This window comes from Lactuca sativa, chromosome 7 (genome assembly GCF_002870075.4).
Source record: "Lactuca sativa cultivar Salinas chromosome 7, Lsat_Salinas_v11, whole genome shotgun sequence".
Classification (NCBI taxonomy): domain Eukaryota; kingdom Viridiplantae; phylum Streptophyta; class Magnoliopsida; order Asterales; family Asteraceae; genus Lactuca; species Lactuca sativa.
Genome location: NC_056629.2, coordinates 15,669,893 through 15,695,088, shown reverse-complemented (window position 1 = coordinate 15,695,088; position 25,196 = coordinate 15,669,893). Strand labels below are relative to the sequence as shown.

At 32.2% G+C, this 25,196-nt stretch overlaps 2 protein-coding genes across 2 annotated transcripts; one reads left to right on the top strand and one right to left on the bottom strand.

The window, feature by feature from the left end:
- The first annotated feature begins 1,006 nt into the window (after positions 1 to 1,006).
- LOC111905954 (RGG repeats nuclear RNA binding protein A) lies at positions 1,007 to 3,940 on the top strand. The gene is made up of 7 exons (XM_023901688.3): positions 1,007 to 1,424; positions 1,958 to 2,288; positions 2,515 to 2,580; positions 2,683 to 2,815; positions 2,910 to 3,068; positions 3,199 to 3,255; positions 3,441 to 3,940. Exons 1-7 carry the CDS (start codon positions 1,235 to 1,237, stop codon positions 3,639 to 3,641), a joined length of 1,137 nt encoding a protein of 378 aa, XP_023757456.2. The 5' UTR covers positions 1,007 to 1,234; the 3' UTR covers positions 3,642 to 3,940.
- A 9,718-nt stretch (positions 3,941 to 13,658) lies between these two features.
- LOC111905955 (flavanone 3-dioxygenase 3) lies at positions 13,659 to 15,270 on the bottom strand. The gene is made up of 3 exons (XM_023901689.3): positions 15,025 to 15,270; positions 14,302 to 14,549; positions 13,659 to 14,223 (listed from the first exon to the last, which is right to left on the bottom strand). The coding sequence occupies exons 1-3, from the start codon at positions 15,268 to 15,270 to the stop codon at positions 13,659 to 13,661; spliced, it is 1,059 nt and encodes a 352-aa protein (XP_023757457.1).
- Positions 15,271 to 25,196: the final 9,926 nt, after the last annotated feature.

The window sequence follows — 25,196 nt, the reverse complement described above, 5'->3', positions numbered from 1 at the left end:
TATTTTATTCGCTAACGCGTTTCTTTCAACTGCAGCCCAAATAGAATATGACGGTGGGTTTTTTAATTGCATTTTGGGCTGCCAAGGTGGGCTGCTGGACAGCTCATGCACTGCTGTTCAAGAAGCCATAATTTGGACCAAACGTCTTCCAAATCCACTCATTTTCGGTGATAGTGAACTTCAATGAGTTATGAAGATGCCTGTAAAATTTTAGCTTGATCAGACAACATTTGTCCCTCCATCCAATTGCTTGAAGAAAGTTGTGTAATGTTGTCAAAATCTGAAAATTCATTTATATTGTTTTCTTGTTGTTTATGGATTTTGCTACGAGACTTCAACCGTGGTTGTAAAGCCTTTGATATGGCTTTAACGATGCTCTAAAATATTATCTTGTTTGTACAAATTTACACAAAATTACCTTAAACGAGTAAAAATACCCCAAAATAATAAATCTAATGATTTAAGGCAAAAACAAAAAAAAAATGTTAAAACTAAAATAAAAAACACACTAAAATTAATATAAAAATTCACGTTATCAGCAAGACATCACAATCCCCCCACCTCCATCTTTTTCTATTTCTTTATTTGTCATTACACACATACACACCTCACCATCTCTCTCTCTCCATTGTTGGTATTTTAACAAAAACAAAAAGATGATTGAAATTGTAGTCATTTGGCACTCTCATTTATTGACTGAGCATAGGTAATCAATTTATCCGTTTAAGTTTTCGATTAGGGCAATTTTAAACCATAATTTTGGAGTTTATGCCCCTTCGAAGTCAAACATTTGGAGTTTAAGCCCCTAAAAAACCCCCAAAAAGAAATGTTAGAGACCTTTTAAACCAAAACAAATAACTTCAATGACATTATCGATAAAAAAAAAAAAAAAAACCTAGTGTGAAATATATAGAGGCAGATGGGCTTAAAATGTAAATACGTCCACAAGACGCCAATTTGCACGTACGAGCTCCCAGAACAGAGATAAATTGAGATTTTCAGATTAGGTTCACTTCATTTTCCTTTCTAAACATCTTCACTCCATTGCGGCTAGGGTTTCACCAAACCTTTTTTTATCTCATCCACTCTTACTCAAAAGGTTCTAGGGTTCTTGTGAGTTAATTGAGATCCCAATTAGACATGACGAATTCGAACTGGAGATAGGATTTTTGCTGTTGCAAAAGACTCAACTTTTTTATCAAAGGGTTCTCTACTATCACAGTAAAGGGAAAAAATGGCGACCGCGAACCCTTTCGATTTGCTCGGAGATGACGACAACGATGACCCTTCACTTCTTGTGCAAAAGATCGTATCTGCACCGGTAAAGAAAGCTCAAACCGCTCCTCTCGCCGGTAAAACGGCTGCGCAGCCGGCTAAGCCTTCTGCTAAGCTTCCTTCCAAGCCTCTCCCTCCAGCTCAGGCCGGTATGTCTTCAAGTGTTTCTTTATTTTATATGCATTCATTTAGGCTATTAACTTATGTACCCTTGATATTTTGTTTTATTTCAATTCCATTTTGTTATATGATACATTGAATGTGCTTGTGAGTTACTGGATTAATTGGTTTGTGCTTATAGTGAACAAGATTGAAAAATGACCACTTGCATTATTCCATCGGCCAAATGCAAGAAACACAACTATTTTTAAATATTTATATACTACATACTTCCATTTATTTTCATGAAAGCATTGCACTTTCATTTTTTTTTCTTACTAACACATTGTATGATAAATTTTTTATCCAACTATAGCATCCTAATTCAATTTTTTTACTTATTAGGTCACTATAGCATACTAAAATTTATTTGTATGCAATGACATTGAATTAAGTCGGTAGGTTTTTCAGAATACAATTTTGTAGTAGGGAAAATTTGATGTGGGATGCTATAATAAACAAATGAATGAAATTCTATTGCTATTTTTGTATTTACTCCTTTATATCATTTGGTTTTGAGCAGTGAAAGAGGCCAAGAATGAAGGGCTGCGTGGCGGCCGTGGTGGTGGTGGTCGTGGTGGCCGAGGAGGGTACGGGCGTGGTCGTGGTGGTGGCGGTGGATTTAATAGAGATTCAGGCAGCAATGAGAATTCGTTTGGTAACCGAGGATTTTCCGGTGATCAAGGTGCTGTTGAGGAGTCTGATGGTGGGAAAGGTTATGAGAGAAGTGGTGGTTATGGTGCTCCTCGTGGTGGTTTCCGTGGTGGCCGCCGTGGCGGTTTCAGTAACGGAGATTCAGAGGATGGCGACCGCCCACGTCGGCCATATGAACGCCGTAGCGGGACAGGGCGCGGGTAAGTGTTTCATTTTTCAGATTCCATTGGATTTGGCCGGAATAGGAATTCAATTCCATTCCAATCCTACGTTTGGTTGCAATAGAGTATAGAGTTCAATTTAATTGGAGCTCACAAACCGATTGATGGATGGATTTTTCAAAAATCCAGTCCAAAACCCATTGAATTCAGTTCCCAACATTTTCTTGTTGAAATTACTGAAATGCCCTTTTCATCTCATTTACAGGAATGAGTTCAAACGCGAGGGAGCTGGTCGTGGGAACTGGGGAACGCAGGCTGACGAGATTACTCAGTATTGTTTTAAACTTCCCATTTAATTTCTAAATCCCTCAGTTTATATACTTTTATATATTCTTTACTTTCAATTAGTCATCCTTATTACACTTATTCACAGGGAGACTGAAGAAGTGGTGGCTGAAGGGGAGAAAACTGTGGGTTCTGATAAACCATTGGCTGAAGAAGAGGCAACAAATGAGAAAAAGGAGAATGCTGCAAATGAACCTGAGGATAAGGAGCCTGAGGATAAGGTGATTGATTACTTCTTTTCACAATAATGAGAACTAATAATTCTAATATATTATCATATTTCTATTCAAATACTAATTCAAATTTTGAATTCAGGAGATGACTCTAGAAGAATATCAGAAGGTTCTGGAAGAGAAGAGGAAAGCTCTGGAGGCACTTAAAACTGAGGAAAGGAAGGTGGAAGTTGACAAAGAGCTTGCTGCCATGCAACAGCTTTCCAATAAAAAGGCCAGCGATGACATCTTTGTGAAATTGGTGATAATTGCTGACACTTTTTTTAATATTTTGTTTTTTTTTTCAAGTCTATTTAAGTTCTCACATTCTGCTCTCATGACATTAAATTTCATTTGCTTAAATACTTTGTTTGATCTAATTTAATTAATAGGGAACTGACAAGGATAAGCGTAAAGAGATTGCTGACAAGGAAGAGAAAGCTAAGAAGGTAATGCTTATTGTTTTGTAATAATATATGTGTGTCCCTTCTAATAATGACTTAATAGGAGGCTTTATCTATTAAGTCCCAACTTTGTACAAATTTTGACTCAATTCATTTTTTTCTTTCCAATTTCTCAAGTGTAGAAAGTTGTTGCTTTGTTCTGTATGTTGATTTGGTTTTGGTTTTTGCAGTCATTGAGCATCAATGAGTTCTTGAAACCAGCTTCAGGTGAAAAATACTACACTCCAGGTGGCCGTGGGCGGGGACGTGGCGGCCCTAGAGGTGGAGGTGGTGGTCGTTACAACCAAGGTGGTGGTGGTTCGATGAGCTATGCCCCTGAAGCACCAAAAATAGAAGATCCGAGCCACTTTCCTACTTTAGGTGGCAAGTGAAGTGAGAGTCTCTTTTCTTGCCTTACTCCTGTCATCATCTTTTCGCGACACTTTTAGAATGGCCAAAAGCATACTAGAATAATGGAGTTCTATGTATCCGAGAACAGTCTCAGAAAGTGTAAATTTCAAATTTCTTGTGTTCCATGTATTTGTCTATTTAGAGGTGTTGGATGTTTTTGTGTTTCTTTTCCTTTTTTGTCTTTTATAATGTGTTTTAGAGATTTTGGATTACGTTGTTACTTAGAGATACTTGTTTTCTCATTTTTGTTATTGAATAGATTGATGGCAATTTTAACTTATGTTTGGTGTGCATGCTTATGAATGATACATGTAACTGTTGTTTTTAAAATCACATCAATCAAAGTGAGAATATATATATATCAAAATGCAAGTGTTAGTGAGCTATAAAGCTCAATGAGTTACATGATTTTCTTTCAAAACATGCGACAAATTGCAGCAACAGTTGTATTAGTCTAAGACACATTCGAAGAACTATGGTGGATGATACCTAGTGCTGCGAAAAGTCAATTCATTGGAGCATCTTAAGTTGGACTTGCCTATTAGAATGTGTTCTGTTCAAGATAAACCCACTAAATATGTTTCCATTGTAATTACACCTACAAAGGGAAAAGCCCGATAGCCCAATAGGTGAGATCATAAGATGATCATGTTGATCATTTCTTTTTAATTTGATATAAGAGAGACTTGAGTGATTCAGATAGTTCGTTTCACATGCTCAAGGATTCAAAAGAAATTCAAAATGATTTGGATATCTTCTCACACTTTGTCGTATGATTGAAATCATGGTATGATTGAAATCATGCATTGCATATTGTTATTGTCACAACTTTCTTGCAAAATTATCATTCTAGCGACTTAACGAATTTCATGGTTAACTCTTTTATCTTTTTTGCAAAATAAATCCTAAAATTGGGTTTAAAGTTCAAATTTGGTTCCCTTTAGTTTGTAAAAATTGCACACATAGTTTTTTAACTTTATTTTTCGTTTTTTATATACTTTATTTATTTTTGTTTATATATATATATATATATATATATATATATATATATATATATATATATGTATATATGAGATACGTATTTGTATTCATTTTCTTTATGAAAATATGTTTGTATACAAATACATTTATAATAAAATAGGTGTTTGTACATATTTTTCTAAATAAAATACATGTTTGTATACATATTTTATAAAAATAGACTTGTATATATTTATGTATTTATATGCACACAAAATGTTTTTACGTACTTAATAAATTTCTTTTTTATAAAAGTTTTTAAATGTTTATATGTGTATAATAACGTATTTTACATAAGTGTATTTAACGCATTTCACATAAATACGTTTTTATATTAAAATAAACTACTGTTTTTATAAATACTTATTTTGCATTCAGATTTTTTTTAGTTTTATTATTTAGTATTTATATTTATATATGTATTTTGCATATAAAAATGTTTCTTTTTAAAAAATTATTATGTAAGAAAAAGAAGGTTTTATGTGAAAAATATATGTTTTTTTTTTTTTTTGGTATAAATATGATTTTATACAACAAACAAAACATATTCGAAAATTATTTTTGAAAAGAAAATATTATAAACTAAATTTAAGATGAAATCATTACAAAATTTTGAAATCTGGGCCAATAATGTAAATTTTAGACAAAATTTGTAATAAAATTTAAAATCTAGTTGAAAAGTATAATTTTTGAAAGTGGAATGATCTGTTGACCGGGTAAAATTGTTAAATTGAATACTATTCTCGCTTTTTGGGACTTAATTTAATAAAAAAAATATAAAGACTAAATCGATTATAAGACCAAAATATAAAGATTTTTATGGAGTTTTCGTTTACTTATGTGTATGCTTTCATATGAGTGTGTATATTGGTTTGTAACCCTATGTAATATGTTCTTTGTCTTTTGTAAAAAAAAAATTAACTGGAACCAACTTTCCGTAAAATATTTTGTTTTTGGAAACATAACACAAAAGAATATAATCTAGAACGGTACAAAAGGTGGGGAGTTACATATTTATACACGATCCTAATTCCTGAACATAATTTTTTTCATGACTTGCTGGTTCGAATATTGAGATTTCTTGGGCAATATAAAAGAAGAAATTCGTTTGACATTGATAGCATGTAAAAAAATGGTGTAAGCCCCATGCTTATAAAAGAAGGCTAAGACTTTAGCGCTAAAGTTTCTCAATCAAATACACCGTTAGTATTTAAGTTTTTTAATCTTTTTATTTTCATGTTTTATAGTTCAGAAAAATGTGAGTTAAAACTTTGAAGAGTATGGATGTAATTAGAGGGTTTGACTTGAAAGATTTGTCTAATTTGTTCAAAACTGAGGCTTGTCCTAAATCGATCCAAAACTAGTCTTAAAAAAGATGTGGGAGGACCAGTTCTTTGATCCTTAAAATAATCTTACTTTTGGTTTAAGTGGCGGTGCAAAATCGAACTGAAATTAGCCCTAAATTAAAACCGGTTTTTAACCGATCCTAAATCAAATATATATATATATATATATATATATATATATATATATATATATATATATATATATATATATATATATATATATATATATATATATATATATATATATATATATATATATATATGAAATTAATGATAAAGATTGGTAATTGATTTACTTGGGGTAAAAAGGTAAAAGTAAAGATCAATATAAAAGAAAAATGATGTTACGGCTGATTTTAGGGATTATATACTATTTTATTTTTTATTTTTAGGGAATTTAAAAGATTAATGAACTCTTTGATAGGATCTAAATTTTTAAAAGTTTTGAAATTTTAAGAAGCTTAAAATTTTTAAGAGATCTGAGAGGGCAGCTAGTGAGAGGAAAAATAGAGGTAGTCGTGAGAAATAGAAAAACAAGAGAGAAAAGTTTGTTGAAAAGTTCTCGTATTTTCGAAACACGTTTCATTTATTTTTTTATTTTATTTAAATACAACTCATTTTCTTAAAGATTAAGAGACTATTAAACACTACCAATATGAAAATTAAGAGTTTGCTTCTTAATTGAAAAAATTAAGAGGCTATCAAAAATCCCCTAATTATTATTTTTTAAATAAATATTGATTAATTACATGAGAATTTTAAAGTTCATTTAAAAAATACATTATATCAAACAAAAATACAGATTAATATTATATATTCTAACAATAAGCAAAATTATTGTTTAGATTTATATTAGAAAATGAAAACATTATGTTTATATATAATATTAGTGTACATTTATAAGAAGAATACTAACTTGTGATTATTTATATATTTCACAATAACATAACATAAACATTATTCTAAGTAACAAATTTGAAAAAAAAATCCACTAATAAAATAATTTTATTGAATACAAGTGGAACTAACAAAATACATTAAAAAAATTTGTTTCTTAATACATTTGAACTAACAAATACAATAAGAAATTTTGATTCACGATACATTTTCATATTAGAATATTCAACATTAATATTTTTCTTCTCAAAACCATCTTAGAAATCGGTAAAATTGACAATGAGTCACCATAAGTCATGTGGAAAATATCGTTTCTCCTTCCTCGTTTTTATTCATCGACTACATTTTTACTAAAACATACGGAAAACTTCATTTCAGTTGGCAATCATGTTGTACGGCTACAAATTTGCGACATTTCCAAGAAAACTTCACATTCAACTAGAATCATGGTAGGAGTAGAGATCTCAATTTACTAGCAATAGATGGAGATAATTCGGTGAAAGATAGACTTGGAAATGAATAGGAAAAGTGTTTATATCATAAAGATGAGCATTTTCTTTGTAAAATTTCATCTTAGAGTAAATTACACGAATGGTCCCTATGGTTTAGCGTAATTTGCGTGTTTGGTCCCTAACTTATTTTTTTAACTCGGAAGGTCCCTACTGTTTGTATTTGTTACGCGCTTGGTCCCTGTCTTACCTAAAGATATTATTTTTCCCTTTGATATTTTAATTTATTTAAGTAAACACACCCCCAACCTCACCCCACTCACCTTACCTTACATACCCCACCATTTTTTCCTATTTAAATAATAGTCTTTTTTGGTAACAAAGGGACCAAACGCATAACAAAAACAAACCGTAAGGACCAAGCACGTAACAAAAACAAACCATAGGGACCTTCCGAGTTAAAAAAACAAGTTAGGGACCAACCGTGCAAATTACCCCAAACCATAGGGACCATTCGTGTAATTTACTCTTCATCTTAAGATTTGAAGATCTATTATGCTTCACGAAACTAGGGCTTTGTGGTGACATATAGAAAGAATTATCCCTCGATATCATGTTTCTAGGTGGTTTTTTCATCTTTTACAAACCCTAATCTAGTATATACATGTAAGTGTTTCCTGACAAGGTATGAAATAGATAAATTGTGGAGATAGAGTGAAAAAAATAGCATTCAATGAAGAATCGCAATCTATCATATGTATGGTTCTAGATATGGTGTGGGAGGATGAGAGAAATACTAGATGAAACCCTCTGCATGTTGATGAAACCAAGACCAAGAGAATGGAATCAGGTTCATTGTTCTGGAGGTGATTACGAGAATGATAAAGGAGAGTCCTTAATAGTGAATTGCATAACAAATCATCTGTGACAAATATAAAATCCTATGCTCTTAGACATTGTATATATAAATATGGACATATTTTTCATTGTATTTATTCAAAGTTTGGATAGATCTGCCTTTATGTTTGATCAAATATAATTTTAAACTAACAGAAACAAATTAGGCATAGTAACTATAAATATAGATTGATTAGGCATCAAGATGTTAAGTATATCCGATTGATATTAAAACATAGACATGAATTTGACCAAGGCATTACATATGATTGTTAAATACATCGTATGGACATTGAGACATTTGAAATACATAATCTAGTAGATAACTGAATTTATTGGTTAGAAATACAGAATATCGTAAACGTTGCTATTTATAAATCTACATTACCTATGCTACTTAGATATTTTTTTTGACTTTGGAGATATAATTTTATGTACATTGCCATTATAGAGACATTGGTAAGTACATTGTTACTATAGAGAGGGAGATGTATTGCTTTTTTTTTTTTTTTATTATTATTAATTTTATCAAGAGTGATGCAAATAATATATATATATATATATATATATATATATATATATATATATATATATATATATGAGTTTGATTTTTTTTAGAGTCTTATTTAAATAATTATTAGAATATGTAGCTTATTTAATTATATATATAATTTAAAAAAGAAAAACAAATGGGCTCAATCCATTTGTTTTATATGTTGGTTTGGAAAATCTAATCTCACTTGATTTATTATACATATATTGGCTTGGACATTTGAATTAAAATTTCCAAACATGTTTAATTAATCACAACTTTCGTAAACTAAATTACTGATACCATAAGATTTTTTACGCTGATTTATTTAATAGTATTTAAAGTTTAAAGTAAGGAAAAATCTTCATCTCCATCTACTCTAATTAGGGGTGGTAAATCGTGCTATTGTTTCGTGTTTCTGTCTAACACGACACGATACGACAAGATTTTTTGTACCACGAACACGAACAAGACACGACACGATGTCGTGTTTTTTTTTTTTTTTTTTTTTTTCAAATAACACGAATGAATTAAAAAACGACAAACATGACACGACACGACAAATATAACATATACTAAAAACTAGTTTATTTAATGAATAATTTATCAAATATAACACGACAAACACGAAAACACGATAAAGAACTGCTAAATTGTGTCAATTTCGTGTCGAATTTCGAACACGAACACGACGCGACATGACATCGTGTTTTTTATAGCTAACACGAACACGAATTCAAATTTTAGTTTCGTCCTAATTTCGTTTCGTGTCGTGTCATAAATTGCCACCCCTAACTCTAATTAATAAAGATAAATTTACTGTCAATCTCTAATGAGTTTTGACACTTGTCATTTTGTCATAATTTTTAAATAAATAATATCTACATTTCAACTTTTTTTTTAATTTTAATTTTTAAAATTAAAAAGCCACATAATACTTATAGTTATATATGTAAAGTATCAAATGTAATAAATATTATACTAAATTGCAATTAATATGTTTCTTCATTCATTATTTCAAAATTTTATTTTTAAAAATACTGATTATTTATATTTAAAATTTTTATTTTTTTAATCAACTCGTGTAATACATAAGTTTTATACCTAGTATTTTAATAAAAAAATAATTTTATTCTCATTTTGACATATGTCATCATATTAAGCATCATAATTAATGCATATTTTATTTTTTTTGTGTCATGCGTCACCCTATTATGTCTACATTATTATGTCTTATAGTTAATGCATCTCACTTGTCTGATTCTCCATTTTAAATTTTAAATTTCCCATTTTAATTATATTAAATTAATAATATTAAAATAACAATTAAAATAAAATTAATAAAAATTCTAAAGTGATATAATTTTACATATATATTTAAATCAATGATTATAATTTTATATAACTAAAAAAATCTCTTAAATAATAATTTATTTAAAATAAATAATTAATAATTTTAAATTTTTACTATTAACATTTAATTAATTTTGTAAATAAAAATAGAAATAGTGTTTACGTTTCTGCAATGAGTTTACTCGGGGTTGCTACGAATTTTGATCATATCAAACTGCGGGGCCGATTCCGGGCCGTTGATGGAACTTTAACGGCGGGAAGAGAGGAGATGACTGGATGTAAGTAAGAAGGCGGCGGCGGCGGCGGGTAAGGGAAATCATCTGCTCATAAATTGCGTGGGTAGGTTTTCTGTAAGTTGGCATACAACAATCATCATGTTACCGGAGAATCACAGTCTTTTAATTCGACCCCGGGATTTTTCTAGAACCCGAACCAGTTTAGTAGTATTTGGATTATGTGTTCAAATATGCATTTTGTTGTTTGCAATGCTAGCCCTAATTTTAGTCTGTATTTTGGTAATTGGGATATTTATAGCTTCATTACATGTTCGCCAACTTTATATATGCGAAAAGTGAATTGAAAAGGAATCTGCTATATTTTGAGATAAGATCACTCACAATTTTGACTAGACATCCTTACGCTAGAATTTGATTCTTCAGACTTTGAGTTCTTCGAATCTTATTCTTAGACTTTGCATGTGTTGATTTATATCTAGCGATGTGTAAGGAGTTGAAATTTATGCTATTATGGTTATCATTATGCATAAAGAACATTACATGCATTATGGTAGATATGGAAAGAATGGTCTCCTTGAATTAGAGCACACTACCACGTCAAACAATCTTGTTCTTCATGGAGATTTGAATATTTTGGTATAAACTGTTACAGAAGAAGATAAATGGAAAGTTTAAATTTTGTAATGGCCGAATCAATGCTTCAGTGATTCGATGTTATCTTTTCCTATTGTACCCTCTATATAGCAAACAATAGAAGATATAATAGGAATTGACAGTTTAGTACGTAACTAATACATTGGTCAAAGGAAGATTGATTTGTTAGGGTTCAATAGTTTTTTGAAAGGGTTATTTTTCCAGCAACTCCACCCCAAGAGTATCATGTAAGATGTAAGAAGCTCAATCCACTTTGATAGATAAAGATTGGTTTTAACTTTTGAGTGAGCATTTTCTATTATTATGCAGCAGTGAAACCCTATATTAGTAATTTATCAATTTGATCATTGCACTTCTTAATTTTCTTTTAGTCACTAAAATGTTTTTCTTTTTTTTGTTGCATATTAACTTCATAAAGAGTTGAGTTATCTCCTGTTTTCTCCTTGCAAAATGATTGTTTATAACTAGATTTATTGGCATGAGTTTATCATTGAGTCAACAGTTTGTAATCGTATGGTCAAACAAGAAGGAATGGTAACTTACTGAAGACCCGTTGCTTAGTAGTTTTGATCTGCAAACAAGAAGGAAATGGGAACTTCTTCCAGGTTTTTTCCTTCTATGGTCAAGCTTTTTATAATTCCTGAGTGATCTAAATAAGATATTTAATTAGAAAAAAATTTAAAGAATTAGTTGATGACCCCAATTTTAAATTGACTTTGATGATATTTTTTTATATATAGAAGTCTGAGGGGCATTTGGTTTATGGACTGTTTTGAAAGGAATTGAAGTTCATCAAAAAGATTGGATTTCAATGTATTTGGAATCTAAGGAAGTTAAAGCTACTTGACATGTTTGGTTAAAAAACGAGATGGATTTCAATTTATGTAATTTTGTATATCATTAGTAAATTACAAGCTTGCCCTTTATTAACTTATTCTTGCCACAACTTGTAATACATATCTCTTCCTCCACTAAACATGACTCCATCATTTCTCCAGATCAATTTTTTTTCAATTAGTCTTCATTTTCCTTGAAGATGATTTCATGTATCACTCAAATCGTTGCTTCAGATAGATAATCTAACCCCTCAAACCCAAATTTCCAAATGAAAAGTAATATATATATGTGGAGACAATACGGAGGATGAGATGAGTATTTGCAATCTCATATGATAATTTGTGTTAATCATAGTCATGTTCATCATCATCGTCATCATGTTCATGTTCATAAATCCATATTCTTTAGAAAGTTATCTGTTGATTTCTCTGTTTGGGTGTCTGTTCTTTAAACCACCATTAACATCATTTAAAATTGGCGAATACGCGGATTATGGTCCTGTTTTTGCTCCCTTTACACCTTCCATGTTTATTTTTGAAGACCTTAGCTCATACATTGTTGCTTTGATTTTGGATGAGATGTCTCGTGAGCTTTAGGGAGGGATGCCTTGGTGTGTATTTTTTTTTTTTTTTTTTTTTTTTTGCTGATGACATTGTTTTGGTATCTGAGATAAGGATGGGAGTTGAATGTTATCTTGTATATCTGGATGACGAATTTGGAAGATAAAGGAAGGGTTAAAGATTAATACTGAATATATATGGTGTAATTTCATCGGGGAGCCTAATGTTTCTTTGTGAGGTTCTGAGTATTTATGTGTATATATATCCCTTTTACTTGTCTTGTACATGCTCGTTAATTTTTGCTTTAGCGCGCTTCATGGCTTGTATCTGCATATGTATGTGTTTTATTGCTATATTGCTGGTATCTACATTTTTATCTGCTCGTTATCTGCTTTATTGCTTGTATCTATATATATCTATACCTTTTTTCCTGACACATAAGCATGCAGGAACATGGTTAATTTTTTTTTTAGTTTAAAAGAAAAAGAGAAGTTTTGACTTTGATCTTTTGTAGTTAGTTATGCTCTTGAACATTAAATTGTACAACATGCATCCATCTTTGGTGTAATTTAAATGGAGAGCATAATGATGAGGGAATAGAAGTTTGCATTGGGGAGCAAGTGCTTCTCCAAAAAACAAGAGCTTCAAGTACTTGAGGTCTATAATCTGCAGGGAAGGATAAACAGAAGACGTCACCCACAACATAAAGGCATGATGATTAAGTGGAGGGCGGCTACTGGAGTTTTGTATGACCAAAGGTCACATTGAAAACAAAGGGAAATTTCTACCAACTTACATGCCTTAAAAGGAATATACATGGGTTTCGTATATAAACTATTTAATGCTTTCATTCAAAAAAAAAAAAAAAACTATTTAGTGCTTTCCGCTTTTGGAACGTTCTGTCGGTCCAACTTTTGTCATCATACGGACAAGTAACATGATTGACGAAAAAAAAAGTGCCAAAATTTATACATGAGAGGAAACTTTATGATTTTATTGATAATTTATTTAACGTCTTTAACATGCATAACCATGAAAGTGTAACTACTAACCGATAATAATTCTCTTACACAACTATAGGGAAGTGACATCAGATAGATTAGTTATATATATAGTATATCCTACCATTCCTTTAGTTTCCATAACCATATTCCTACAAGATCTTTATGTGGGCATCTTTTGATGCTTGTCTGTATCATACTTCCATCTGCCATCTTTCATGTTTTTAACGTGTCGATGTACTTACATTCTGATAAAGATTTACTAGAGATGTGATCAAGAAATTCACGAAAGCTTCCTTCTTTGTAGGCAATGGGGTGTTGCTCATCAACTAGATCCGGTGCTGGTCCTACCTTTTTCTCTATTTTCATACTATGAATACTTGCAATTGACATGCGTTTTGTCTCCAAATTCAGAGTTGCTCTATGAGGTATACTCTTGTATCTTCCATTACTCATAATTTCAAACTGATCACCCAATTGAACTATTAGGGCACCTTGGAGAAATGGAACCGAATGCCATACATTATCTTGGTCCATGATTTCAAGTCCTTGGTGGCTTTGATTTAGTATGGTCAGTGTACCATAATCCGTGTGTGGTGGCATCCCTAATGCAAGATCTGGCTCCGGGCAGCTCGGGTAGCAGTTCACAGCCATGACTTGAGAACCTTCTTCAATGTCATCATGTAAGTAATTTGCATTCAGGCCTATGCTTTCTAGAACCACTTCCATCAACTGCTTCTGTAATATCTTCACTGCTTTTGCATAGCTTCCCATTTTCTCTCTGTATAAAAAAACAACCAACTAAATCACAATGTCCATATAAATGCTTGTATGCAAAAGAAGAATGATTATTAAATACTTGTAACTTGGAGGATCTGATGGCCATAAATGGATCCATTCTGATATTGGATTCGCATAATGCTTGATGAAGTCTCTCCAGTATAAGACTTTATCTGTTCCATGATTCAAACTAGTGCCATATCTTACAGGCTTATGAACATCAGTAGACGCATAACACATCTTTTTGTCACTTGGCAAGTTAAAGAATTCTTCAGCAGAGTCTAGTGCATCTTTCATAATCGCAGCAGGAATTCCATGATTTATCACCTTCAAATACACATTTTTTTTATCTAGGCATAATAAAATCTCAAAGACAAATGCATGCATGCATGCACTATATTTACGTCGAAACTTCTGCTCAACTGTTTTTTCACAAATAGTATTTTTTTTTTTGGTTTTCAAAATGATGTAAATCCAGCTCGCCTTGTAACTTTGACAGAACTTGCATTCTTTATCTTTTTCTTTATTTATGAGCAATGAAAATTTGACACATATATAGCCTGGAAAATATGCATGTAAACACAGCCAATAAGTCTTCTTATATACTGACGTTGCATAAAGAACCCATTTATTACACAATACAGGACAAAACAGGTTGTACTATATTTGGTATGCATTGGACTGAATTTCAACGGGACAAAAGTTGCATATTTTTGGTCTGAATAAAAAAGGCGGGACAAGGATTTGGTCTGAATCCCTATTCTGCGCAAAAGACGTGAATGCCCTCCTCCCAAATAAATACCTGAAAGAAGCCAAGAGTTTTGCAGGCAGCATGAACTTGATTGATAAGTTGGGGCCTGTGTGCAGAGTGGTTGAGCATGGAAAGGTCAATAATGGGAAGTTTGGTGGAAATATGACAAATGAGGCTACGGTTTGGTCGTTGTAAAGGAGGGAGAACATATTGTTGGGGTATTTTTTCGCGACATTTTGGGTTAAATGTCGTGACACTGGTAAATGAAGTATCAGACGTTTCTCCTTTTGCTTCCATTCTTAAAGTTGGATATGTGGAAACATTTTGATAAATCTTGTGTATTTATAAGCTAAAGATTTGAAAATGACTACATTTATTAATATTAAAGTTTATATAGTTATATGCTATTTATGTACAAGTACTATGAATGTTGCATTTTTGAGGGTGGGGGTGCTCTTCTCATTTAGTGGTGATTTTTCCGCATGGTGGGCGGGGTGAACTTAAAAGAACATGCAATATATCGTATGTGTGGGGTCCTTTTGTCTATATTTAGGCTAATACATCATAGTGTATTGTAACTAGAGTTGGGTTTCGACCCATCCTAGAAAATCTGGTTTATCAAAGAACCGGGTCAATATGGTTTGAAGAAAACCGAGGCCGGTTAGTCAGGTTGGGGTCTAAACTCTAAAAGACTCACACTGGAATGGTGGTTTGATTCATTTTTATAAAATATATAATATTATTAATTAAATACACTTTTAAATTAATTATACAATTGGAATGTCTCAGTTGGGTTTATGAAAAGATTGGATTTGGAGGCGAACCCACATCTGCTTAAAATGTAATGACATCAAGATTAAAGTAATTTATTTAGAAAAGAAAATTTCCATATGTAATCGTTACTCCGTTTGTTACATAACCTTTAGTGCAATCAGCCTTTATTGAGGTTGTTGACTATAGTCATCAACCATATGCTGTTTATTATTATTATTATTATTATCTGTTGGTCATGTTGCATAAAAAGACAAATTTAAACTTTTCCATTCCATTGAATCTAAATTCCCCTTACTTTACTTTACTTTACTTTTTTTTTTCCCTTCAGATACGCCCAAAGGCTATGGTACAATTATTATTCTATCTTGTGTGCAACAAACAAACACGATTTTATTAGTTGGGTTGGGGGGGGGGGGGGGGGGGGGGTGAGACGGGTGTTTTCTGCGTTTCATAACGCTGAGGGTAGAAAATGTAATTGAAATATGATTCTTTCAATTTCCATATCGACATTTTCACTTTTCAGATTATCTATCAAAATGAATATCACACCATGACCAAATAAAAGAAAAATTCTTTATACAGAACTGAATTCATCAATTCATAGCTATGTCGTCTGTACACAGTCGTACATCTTGCATTGAAACTTGTAGATTGCCCTTGAAATTTGGGAAAAGGGCTAGCCAAGTAGAGGCCTAGAGGGCTATATATAGGATTTCCAAAATTATATTGTGGGTGTCGATAGGAAAAGTAACATTTTATCCTTAAAACTCTCCGAGGAGAAATTAAATATTTCTCTATATATTATTTTTTTCTATTTATATTTCTATCAATGTTAAATAGTGACATGTATCGTATTTGAATGAGATTAATAATATTTTAATATACTTGTCGACATTTCAAATGAATAATAGTAAGATATATAGGAAAAAAAACAATATGATATTTAATTTCTCCTCTCAATAATACTAACATGTGTGAATTCAACATCCTTTGAAAAAAGAAAAATTAAATATATTTTTTTATTTTATTTCTACTCATCCTCCCACCACTTCAAATGTTGACATGTGTCATATTTAATGACAAATTTAATGAAATTAATAACAATTTAATCCATTTGTCATCATTTAATATGAATAAAAATATAATATTTTTTTATGTGTAGGAGGATATTAAAACTTTCTTGAAAAAAATAATAATAATTAACATCATTATTATAGATTATTACATAACATAATGGAAATAAACAAGTTTTGTTGTGTTTCATATAAATTGAATTGAGATTAATATCGTTGTAACAAAATAATATATATACTTTTTTATATCTCAAACAAAAAATTGTTGAACATCCATTGCATTCTCATATCTTTCCTTCTCAATATGACGAGAAATCACTACCTAAAGTAAGAGTGACACTACCCGATGCTTCCATTTTATATTTGTGTCGAGGCATTGAAGAGGCATAGTATTTAAACAAGGATCACAAAATGACTCTAATATGGACTTGTATCTTAATGAATTAAGACATATAGATGAATTATTCGTGGAGTATAATTCGTTTTAATGTGAAAATTAAGTCATGCATAAATGACCTCTACCTTGAGCTATGGCTTTCAATTTGGTGAAATGATGAGTAATGTGAAATTAAGCTCATGTGTCACAACCAACAAATTAGGGTTATATTTTTCTATCATTGCACAGGATAATTTCTTAGTGTAACCTTGTAACCCTACCTTTGACATAAATCAAACTTCAACACTATATAAGTTACACATTCAAGAATCGTAATTCAAGTCGAAATTTCTTCGTATAAGCCCAAGGACCCTCGGCCTAAAACCTTTATTGGACCAAGACTTCTTTATTGGGCCCTAGTGGGCCGATAACTTCTTCACTTAGTCCCTTTTGAACCGAAAACCCCTATTAAGCACCATTGGCCCAAAAATCCTCATTAGGCCAAGCCAAATCAAAGTCCACGAGAAATTTTGGGCCAACCTTGGGCTGAGACCCCTCTTGGTCTGGTTAGGGTTTGGATTATTAAAAAAAGAAAAAAAAGGGATTAAGTGGATAATAGAGTTTTTTTTTTTTTTTTTGAAAAGTGGATAATAGAGTTGACACCACATAATTAACCACCATATCTCCAAGCCCTTTACCCACCTCCACCCCTACCCCCATGTATCAGTACACTTCACATCATCTTTAGGAAGTAAACTCCCACACTCTCCACTCTCATTCTCTACCTCTTGGCCCATCTCTCTCACTCCACCCTCATTCAAACTTCACTTTCAACTCATTTTCCTCTCAAACACTCAAGAGTTCTCTCATTTTCCTTCCTCTTAAAGATTTCGTGGGTGTGTGTGTGCATGAGTTAGCTTCAAGAAGTCTTCTTCAAAGGATCATAAAATTTGGTAAGACTTTCTTGTAATCTTTGTAAGATAAACATTTTTATAACAACAACTCCTTGTTTACACACTTTTTTTGTGTGTTAAACTCTTAGAAACACCACCATTTTCAAGAATCTCACCAAGAACTCAAGCTAGGTTCAAAGTTTAATCATCTTCTTCATCTACATCTTGATAGCCCTAAGGTGAGCTTCATACCCACATATCTTTCGTATTTTTCATGTTTTCAGGGGGAGGATACAAGTCAGCTCTCGTTTAACCGTTGGATATTTGCATGTACTATTGTGTTATGTGTTTAACTTTTAGATCTTTACTTGAACATGAAGTTTATCACTTAGATCTTTATAAAAACCATGAGAAAAGTATGTTTTGTCTTATATATTACATGTAAACTTGTAGATATGAGATTATACACCCTAAATAGCAAAAACAAGTGTTGTGTTCAAACATTTATAACCTAGACTCAAAAATCATCTTTTAACGGAAACGTTATGGTCTAATTACGGACTATTTTGACCACCTTTATGGTAATATTTTTCAAAAATGTTTTACATGAAAAAAGTTCAGGTTTATACCTTTAAAATGACTACTCGAACGCATCCATATGATTTTTCTACAATTTTTGGCGATTTTTACAAAACTGTCTATCATTTCCAGAATAATTTCGGACCAGTATGTGAAGATGAACATTTTCACACTGGTTTGAGGCCATTAAAAATTATAATAAAACTTATGAATAAAGTAGACCAATTTCCAAACTCTCAGAGTTTACGGATCCGAATTTCGACTTACGACGATTTTCTATAGTTTTTCTAAAAACAGGGACATGATTCTCAAAAACAAGAAATTGTTTTTATCACGCTAAAAGCTCTTATACCTGTGTTAGATGCAAGTTTGTATAACTTATATATACTTTTAAAACATCTAGACATGTTAAATTATATATATTCTTTCCTTTATTGGGCCTGGAAAATTAATATACATGTTTAGTGGGCCTTAGTGTTCTTTTACATGTTTAGTCGGTCTTAATGTCCTCTTACATGTTTAGTGGGCCTTAGTGTCCTTTTACATGTTTAGTGAGCATTAGCTGTCCTTTTACATGTATATTGAGCCCGAGATATACATTCATATTCCTTTTGAGCCTGGAAATAATATACATGTTTAGGGGGCCTTAGTTGTCCACTTACATGTTTATTGGGCCTGGAATATACCTTATATGCTTTTGTTTCTTTTTCCGCATAAATTCAATAAAGGATCTAGTGAGACGTGTCGGTTGACACCTATTGAGTATACGGTCGTAGCCTGTAGTTATAACCAGAGTCTCCTGGAGGGAGAGCGGGAGTTTGTGTATAAATCTATACGGGGGTGACACCCCACACCTGAGCTGTTCGCTACAGTTAGACTAGGCTAGTCTAGGGTGACAAAAACCTTAACTTGTTCCGTCGGCATCCGAAAAACGCCATGACAGGCGAAATTGCCATTATCTAGTATGGTTATAACAACTCACTTAGAGGAATTAACGTTATAAAATCTACGGGAAACCATTCTCTTTTCTTTTTGGATAAAACGGTAACCTATACGTGCTGGTACTCAACCTCGGTTGTTGAGATTCCAACATTCTCTTACGCAAACAACATCGTATTGTCTGGGATCATTCTCTTTCTATTTTCACAAACATTAACACACATGGATTAATATAAGACCGGACACAAATATTTCAAACCATTTATTTTTAGAAAATATCGGATTTTCTGGGAATATTCGCTTCACTTTTACAAGCAAAAGATAACCTAGGATAGGAATGCAAATATTCACAGTTTTAGAACGAGACTTACAAAGTATTTTATAGAAAATATCGGATTTTCTGAAAGCACTATGAGAACTACTTTAAACAAGTACAAAACCATTTTTATACAAAAATGCTTATGAACTCACCAACTTTTTAGTTGACGCTTTTCAAAACGACTTGTATTCTCAGGGATCCAGTAGCAGGTAATAAGCTCGACTATGAGATCAAGTGGTGCGACTTCAAGAAATTTTACTTTTCTTACATTTATGTAGCTGATGAACAAGTTCAATATGTAAACTATGTAAGTGTGTCTTTCCAATGTATGATGTTTGGTTGCTATGTTTCATTCATATTCAATTTTTATGATACTGTACATGAAGTCATCTGCCCCCGGATGTTTCCGCCATCCCGGTTCGGGGGTGTGACATCATGTCTTGATGAATTAATACATGTAGACAAGTAATTCATGGAGCATAATTAGTTTAATTATGTAACTGAGCACTATGAACTTGATGGAGGCATTGAATCAAGTTTATGTACATATGAATTATACCTCGAGCTGTAATACTCATGTTAATGTGTTATTTTGATAGCATCTGGAACCAGTTGAGACACAGAGCTTCAAGGACCAACAATCGATAGTCTAGAAATGTTTCAATGTGAGTAACAATACTCATTTTATAGATGAATTATATCTAGATATGTGGTGTGATCACGTACACCATGCCAGTTCGTCACGGTGCGACTAGCAAGACAACAGTTAGTCCAACGAGACAACTACTGGTCCGATGGGACAATAGAAAAGAATAGTTGAACGGATTAGCCCGGATGGCTGTACGGGTCATGTATAGAACTCACTAGGATGAGTTCCCTACAAGACGAACAACAAGACTACATGGTCTTGGCAGCAAGCCATAGCTGACTAGACAGGAACTTCTTGTTCTCCATGCAAAGCTATCGACTACTGTACAGAAAGAGACGTTAGTATAACCGTGCACGTGCCATTCACAATGATTCCCTCTGCACCAATTAGAATAGGAGAAGGTTAAGACAGGGAAAAATGGACCAATGAGAGCTCGGTACTCCAGATACAGTTACAATGGTCCCCCTCATCTATATGGAACCCTAACTATAAAAGAGAAGGAGCGTCTTCATTACATGAATTCCCTTGAGACCCTTCTCTCTAGATACTCATACTCTCTTCTCCATAAATTAACTAGACCATCGGAGCACCCTTTTGGGGCCTCTTCCCCGGGCGCGGCTGACATGTTATTTTGATTGTAGCTACAGGTTTCCAGAGTGGATCTCTTCGCAAGTGCAGTATCTCACCCGTGAAACGACGTTACAACATTGGCGCCATCCGTTGTGTGCTAACATGAACAAAAAATACATAACAGGCTTCTGTCGATAATGGACATTGAAGAGTTCGTAGAGGAACTCATTGAAGGAAGCAAAGCTGGCAGGAGTCTAATTCGTCCAATGCAGCCGTTGGAGCAGACCGCCACCATGACGCCTCAAACATCGTCGTATTAGATAACTTCTATAACGGAGTCGATAAAACAACCAAGCACAATTGGAGGATTAGGCCAGACGTACACACCAACGCCACTACTTTTCGCCCTGTTACCAGGAGTACAAACATCTAGCCATAATCAAACCATCATCACAACAAACATGATCACAATAGTGAGAGGGAGTATGTTTCTAAATATTTATAACAATGCTCAGTTGCCACCGTTTATAATAACAATATCATCAATGTCCGTTGTACATAACACATCATTACATACACAAACCATAAATCCGTTCATGACACCATTGATCCCCAATAACGTGCATGGAAATCCTTACATGCCACGTCATGGTTCCACAACTACTTTACTGCGGATACCCTTTCAAGCACCATATGTCCCTTCCAAACTCCATACATGCCTTTTTAAGCTCTATATATACCCTTTCAAACATTACACGTGCCTTCTAATAACCAATATGCAACGCAACATGCAATGGGAAGAAGTGTTGTCTCGCATTCTTGGCAGATATCTTAAACTACGACATCCCAAACACTTCCAAATTGCCTACACTAAAAACCTATAACGGCACGACAAACCCGGATAGTCACATTGACACATAGGAGTGGACAGTAACGTCTTTGAAGCTAAATGAAAGATTTTGGTGTACATATTTCCCCACTACATTAGATGGAAATACAGGAACATGGTTCAAAACGCTAGCACTAGGCAACATTAGCAACTTTGCACAATTAAAATATGCTTTCTTGACGAATTTCATGCAATTACGCTGATACAAAGGGGCCACCCATGCCATAAATGGGTGTAAGAAAAAGGAAGGGAAATAAGTGAAGGAGTACTTCGAAAGGTTCACCAAGGCAACTCTCGACACCCCAGGGCAAGACGAGGCAATTATTACCGGTGCATTCACATCGGGATTACTCTCAAGTGAATTGTAATTTTTTTTGGGGGAGAACGCCTAAAACCAGGCACGAACTCAAAGAGAGGTTCAAAAAGTACATACGACAGGAGGAAGGTATAGCAGACAAGCAGACATATTTCAGCGAGGAAAACTGCAAAAAAGTTCTTACATATTGATCTCATAATCGATTTAGTCATTATATATTTTTTTATTCAATTAAGTCCTAAAAACTGGTAATCGTATTCAATTTAACCAATTTACCATGTCAACAGGTCATCCAACTTTCAAAAATTACAACTTTGGCCCAGATTTCAAATTTTCTTCTAAATTTGGTCTGAATCGATTTACCATAATTGATTTACACTTTTGGCCCAAATTTTAAATTTTATTACAAATTTGGTCAAAAATTTACCCTTTTAGCCTAAATTTTAGAATTTTGTTATGAATTCATCATAACTTTAGTTTTTTACAACTTTTTTTCTCAAAAAAATTCCGATTATGTCTTTTTTTTTTTTTTAAAAAAAAAATCATATTTATACAAAAAAAACATATTTTCACATAAAAAATCTTATATTTTCTATATAAATATTTTTTTAAAAAAAAACTTTTTCGTATATGAAATTACTATTTTTAAAAATAGGTATTTATTAAGTACATAAATATATACAAATTCATTTTTATAAAAAAATATATACAAACACATATTTTACAAAAAAAATCTATACAAACACCTATTTTATTATAAATATTTATGTATGCAAACACATATTTATAAAAAAATGTATACAAACACCTATTTCATAGTAAATTTGTGTGTGTAAAACAAAAATATAGCATTGTGTGAGTTGAAAAAAATGTTGTATGACAATAAATTTTATTTTTTAATTTGAAGACGCATAGTTTTTATCGGTGATCAAAATTCCTTTTGAATTTTGAATGAATTATTATTTTATGGTATTAATTATCATATTACTATTATTTAGAGTATACATTTAAAATGATAATTTAATTGTCGATAATTTACTTCTCAAATGATATTTTTTATCAAAAACATGTTTGCATATATATTTTTATAAAAACATATTTGTATACATTTGTTTATAAAAACGTGTTTGAATATATTTTTATAAAATACATGTTTGTATATATTATATATATATAAACGTGTTTGAATATAAATGCGTTTATTATAAAATAGGTGTTTATAAAAAATATATAAATATGTTTTTACAAAAGAAATGTATACAAACACTTATTTTGGGTGCATATAAATATGTTTCTAAAAAATGCATTTATAATAAAATAGATGTTTATATACATTTTTTCTTGTAAAATACGTGTTTGTTGTGTGCGCGCGCGTGTATTTTGTTTATTTATGTACTTAATAAATACCTATTTTTATAAATAGATATTTTGTACACAGAAAAGTTTTAAAAAAAGTTTTTATATAGAAAATATAAGATTTTTTTATGTGAAAATATGTCTTTTTTTTTTTTTTTGTATAAATATGATTTTATAAAGAAAAAATATATTCGATTTTTTTTTAGATAAATTGTTGTAAGAAAAACTAAAGTTTGGATGAATTCAAAACAAAATTATGAAATTTGGGCCAAAAGGGGTAAATTTTGGACCAAATTTGTAGTGAAATTTAAAATCTAGGTCAAAAGTGTAATTTTTAAAAATTGGATGACCTGTTGATCGGGTAAAATAGTCAAATTGAATACGATTACCGGTTTTCAGGACTTAATTGAATAAAAAAAAATATAATGACTAAATCGATTATGAGGCCATTATATAAGTATTTTTTTTTTTATAGTTTTCCCTATTTCAACGCCTTGTCTACCTCTAAATCCTAACAAAGTGAAAGAAAGAATAACTACATTCCCACAAGACATATAAAACACCAATATCAGTGGGTAAAATAATCAAGAAGGTACAAGCCGTACCACCGGGATGACAAAAGGTTAAGACAATCAGAAGTATATGTAGTGGCTGATAAACGACAAGAAATGGGCAATAAGCGAAAGTCAAAATACTATGAGCACCATCAGACTGCACATCATGCTGTGAATGACTGTAACTCACTACGAAGGGAGATGGAGGACAAAAATTTGAAAGGTGATCTAAAGGAAGTAGCACACGGTCTTAGGCTAGAGTGGGAAGAACAAAGAAATGCACAACGAAAAAGGTCGACGAAAAACCTCCAAAGGAGAAAACGCAAGAAATACTGGCCATTAGGACACAACAACGAAGAGGTAGAGACCATTACGACATGGAGGATCTAGTTAGGAATATGATGAACCTAAATTTTTCAGTAAATGACCAACGGCCACCGAATTGGAAAGGGAATGAGTCGTTGATTATCTATGCCTATATTCACAAGTCTTTAATTCAAAGGGTATATATTGAAACATGCAACTCGTGCGTCATCATATACGAGCATTGCTTCACACAGTTACCTGAAGAATAGAGAGCAAATCTCCGTCTAACGACAGGAAGACTGACAGGGTTCACGAGGCATAACATATGGCCAATCGAGACACTACATTCACCATTATCCCTGTGAAACGTCCCAAAATTTCCAAGTAAAAATTTCATTTTAAATAATTCAAAATCATTTATTCATTATCCCAAAAGACGATTACAATAAATGCACTCTCAAAGCATCAGAATAAAATCATAAACAGTCAGTGGGGAACAAATCTTTATGGATACAGTGCGATCAAGCCGGAGTCTTCCTTTTGAAACCAGAAGTACCTGAAAACATTTTAAACATAAACCAAAAACACAAAGCTTAGTGGGTTCCACAAAATACCACATATCATACATAC

Excerpts from the sequence above, each read along its gene's own strand:
- LOC111905954 (XM_023901688.3), top strand. The coding sequence starts at position 1,235 with ATGGCGACCGCGAACCCTTTCGATTTGCTCGGAGATGACGACAACGAT. Across the intron at positions 1,425-1,957 it reads TCTCCCTCCAGCTCAGGCCG|TGAAAGAGGCCAAGAATGAA; the intron begins GTATGTCTTCAA and ends GGTTTTGAGCAG. Across the intron at positions 2,816-2,909 it reads ATAAGGAGCCTGAGGATAAG|GAGATGACTCTAGAAGAATA; the intron begins GTGATTGATTAC and ends TTTTGAATTCAG.
- LOC111905955 (XM_023901689.3), bottom strand. The coding sequence starts at position 15,270 with ATGGAAGCAAAAGGAGAAACGTCTGATACTTCATTTACCAGTGTCACG. Across the intron at positions 14,550-15,024 it reads AAACTCTTGGCTTCTTTCAG|GTGATAAATCATGGAATTCC; the intron begins GTATTTATTTGG and ends GTGTATTTGAAG. Across the intron at positions 14,224-14,301 it reads TCAGATCCTCCAAGTTACAA|AGAGAAAATGGGAAGCTATG; the intron begins GTATTTAATAAT and ends TTTTTTATACAG.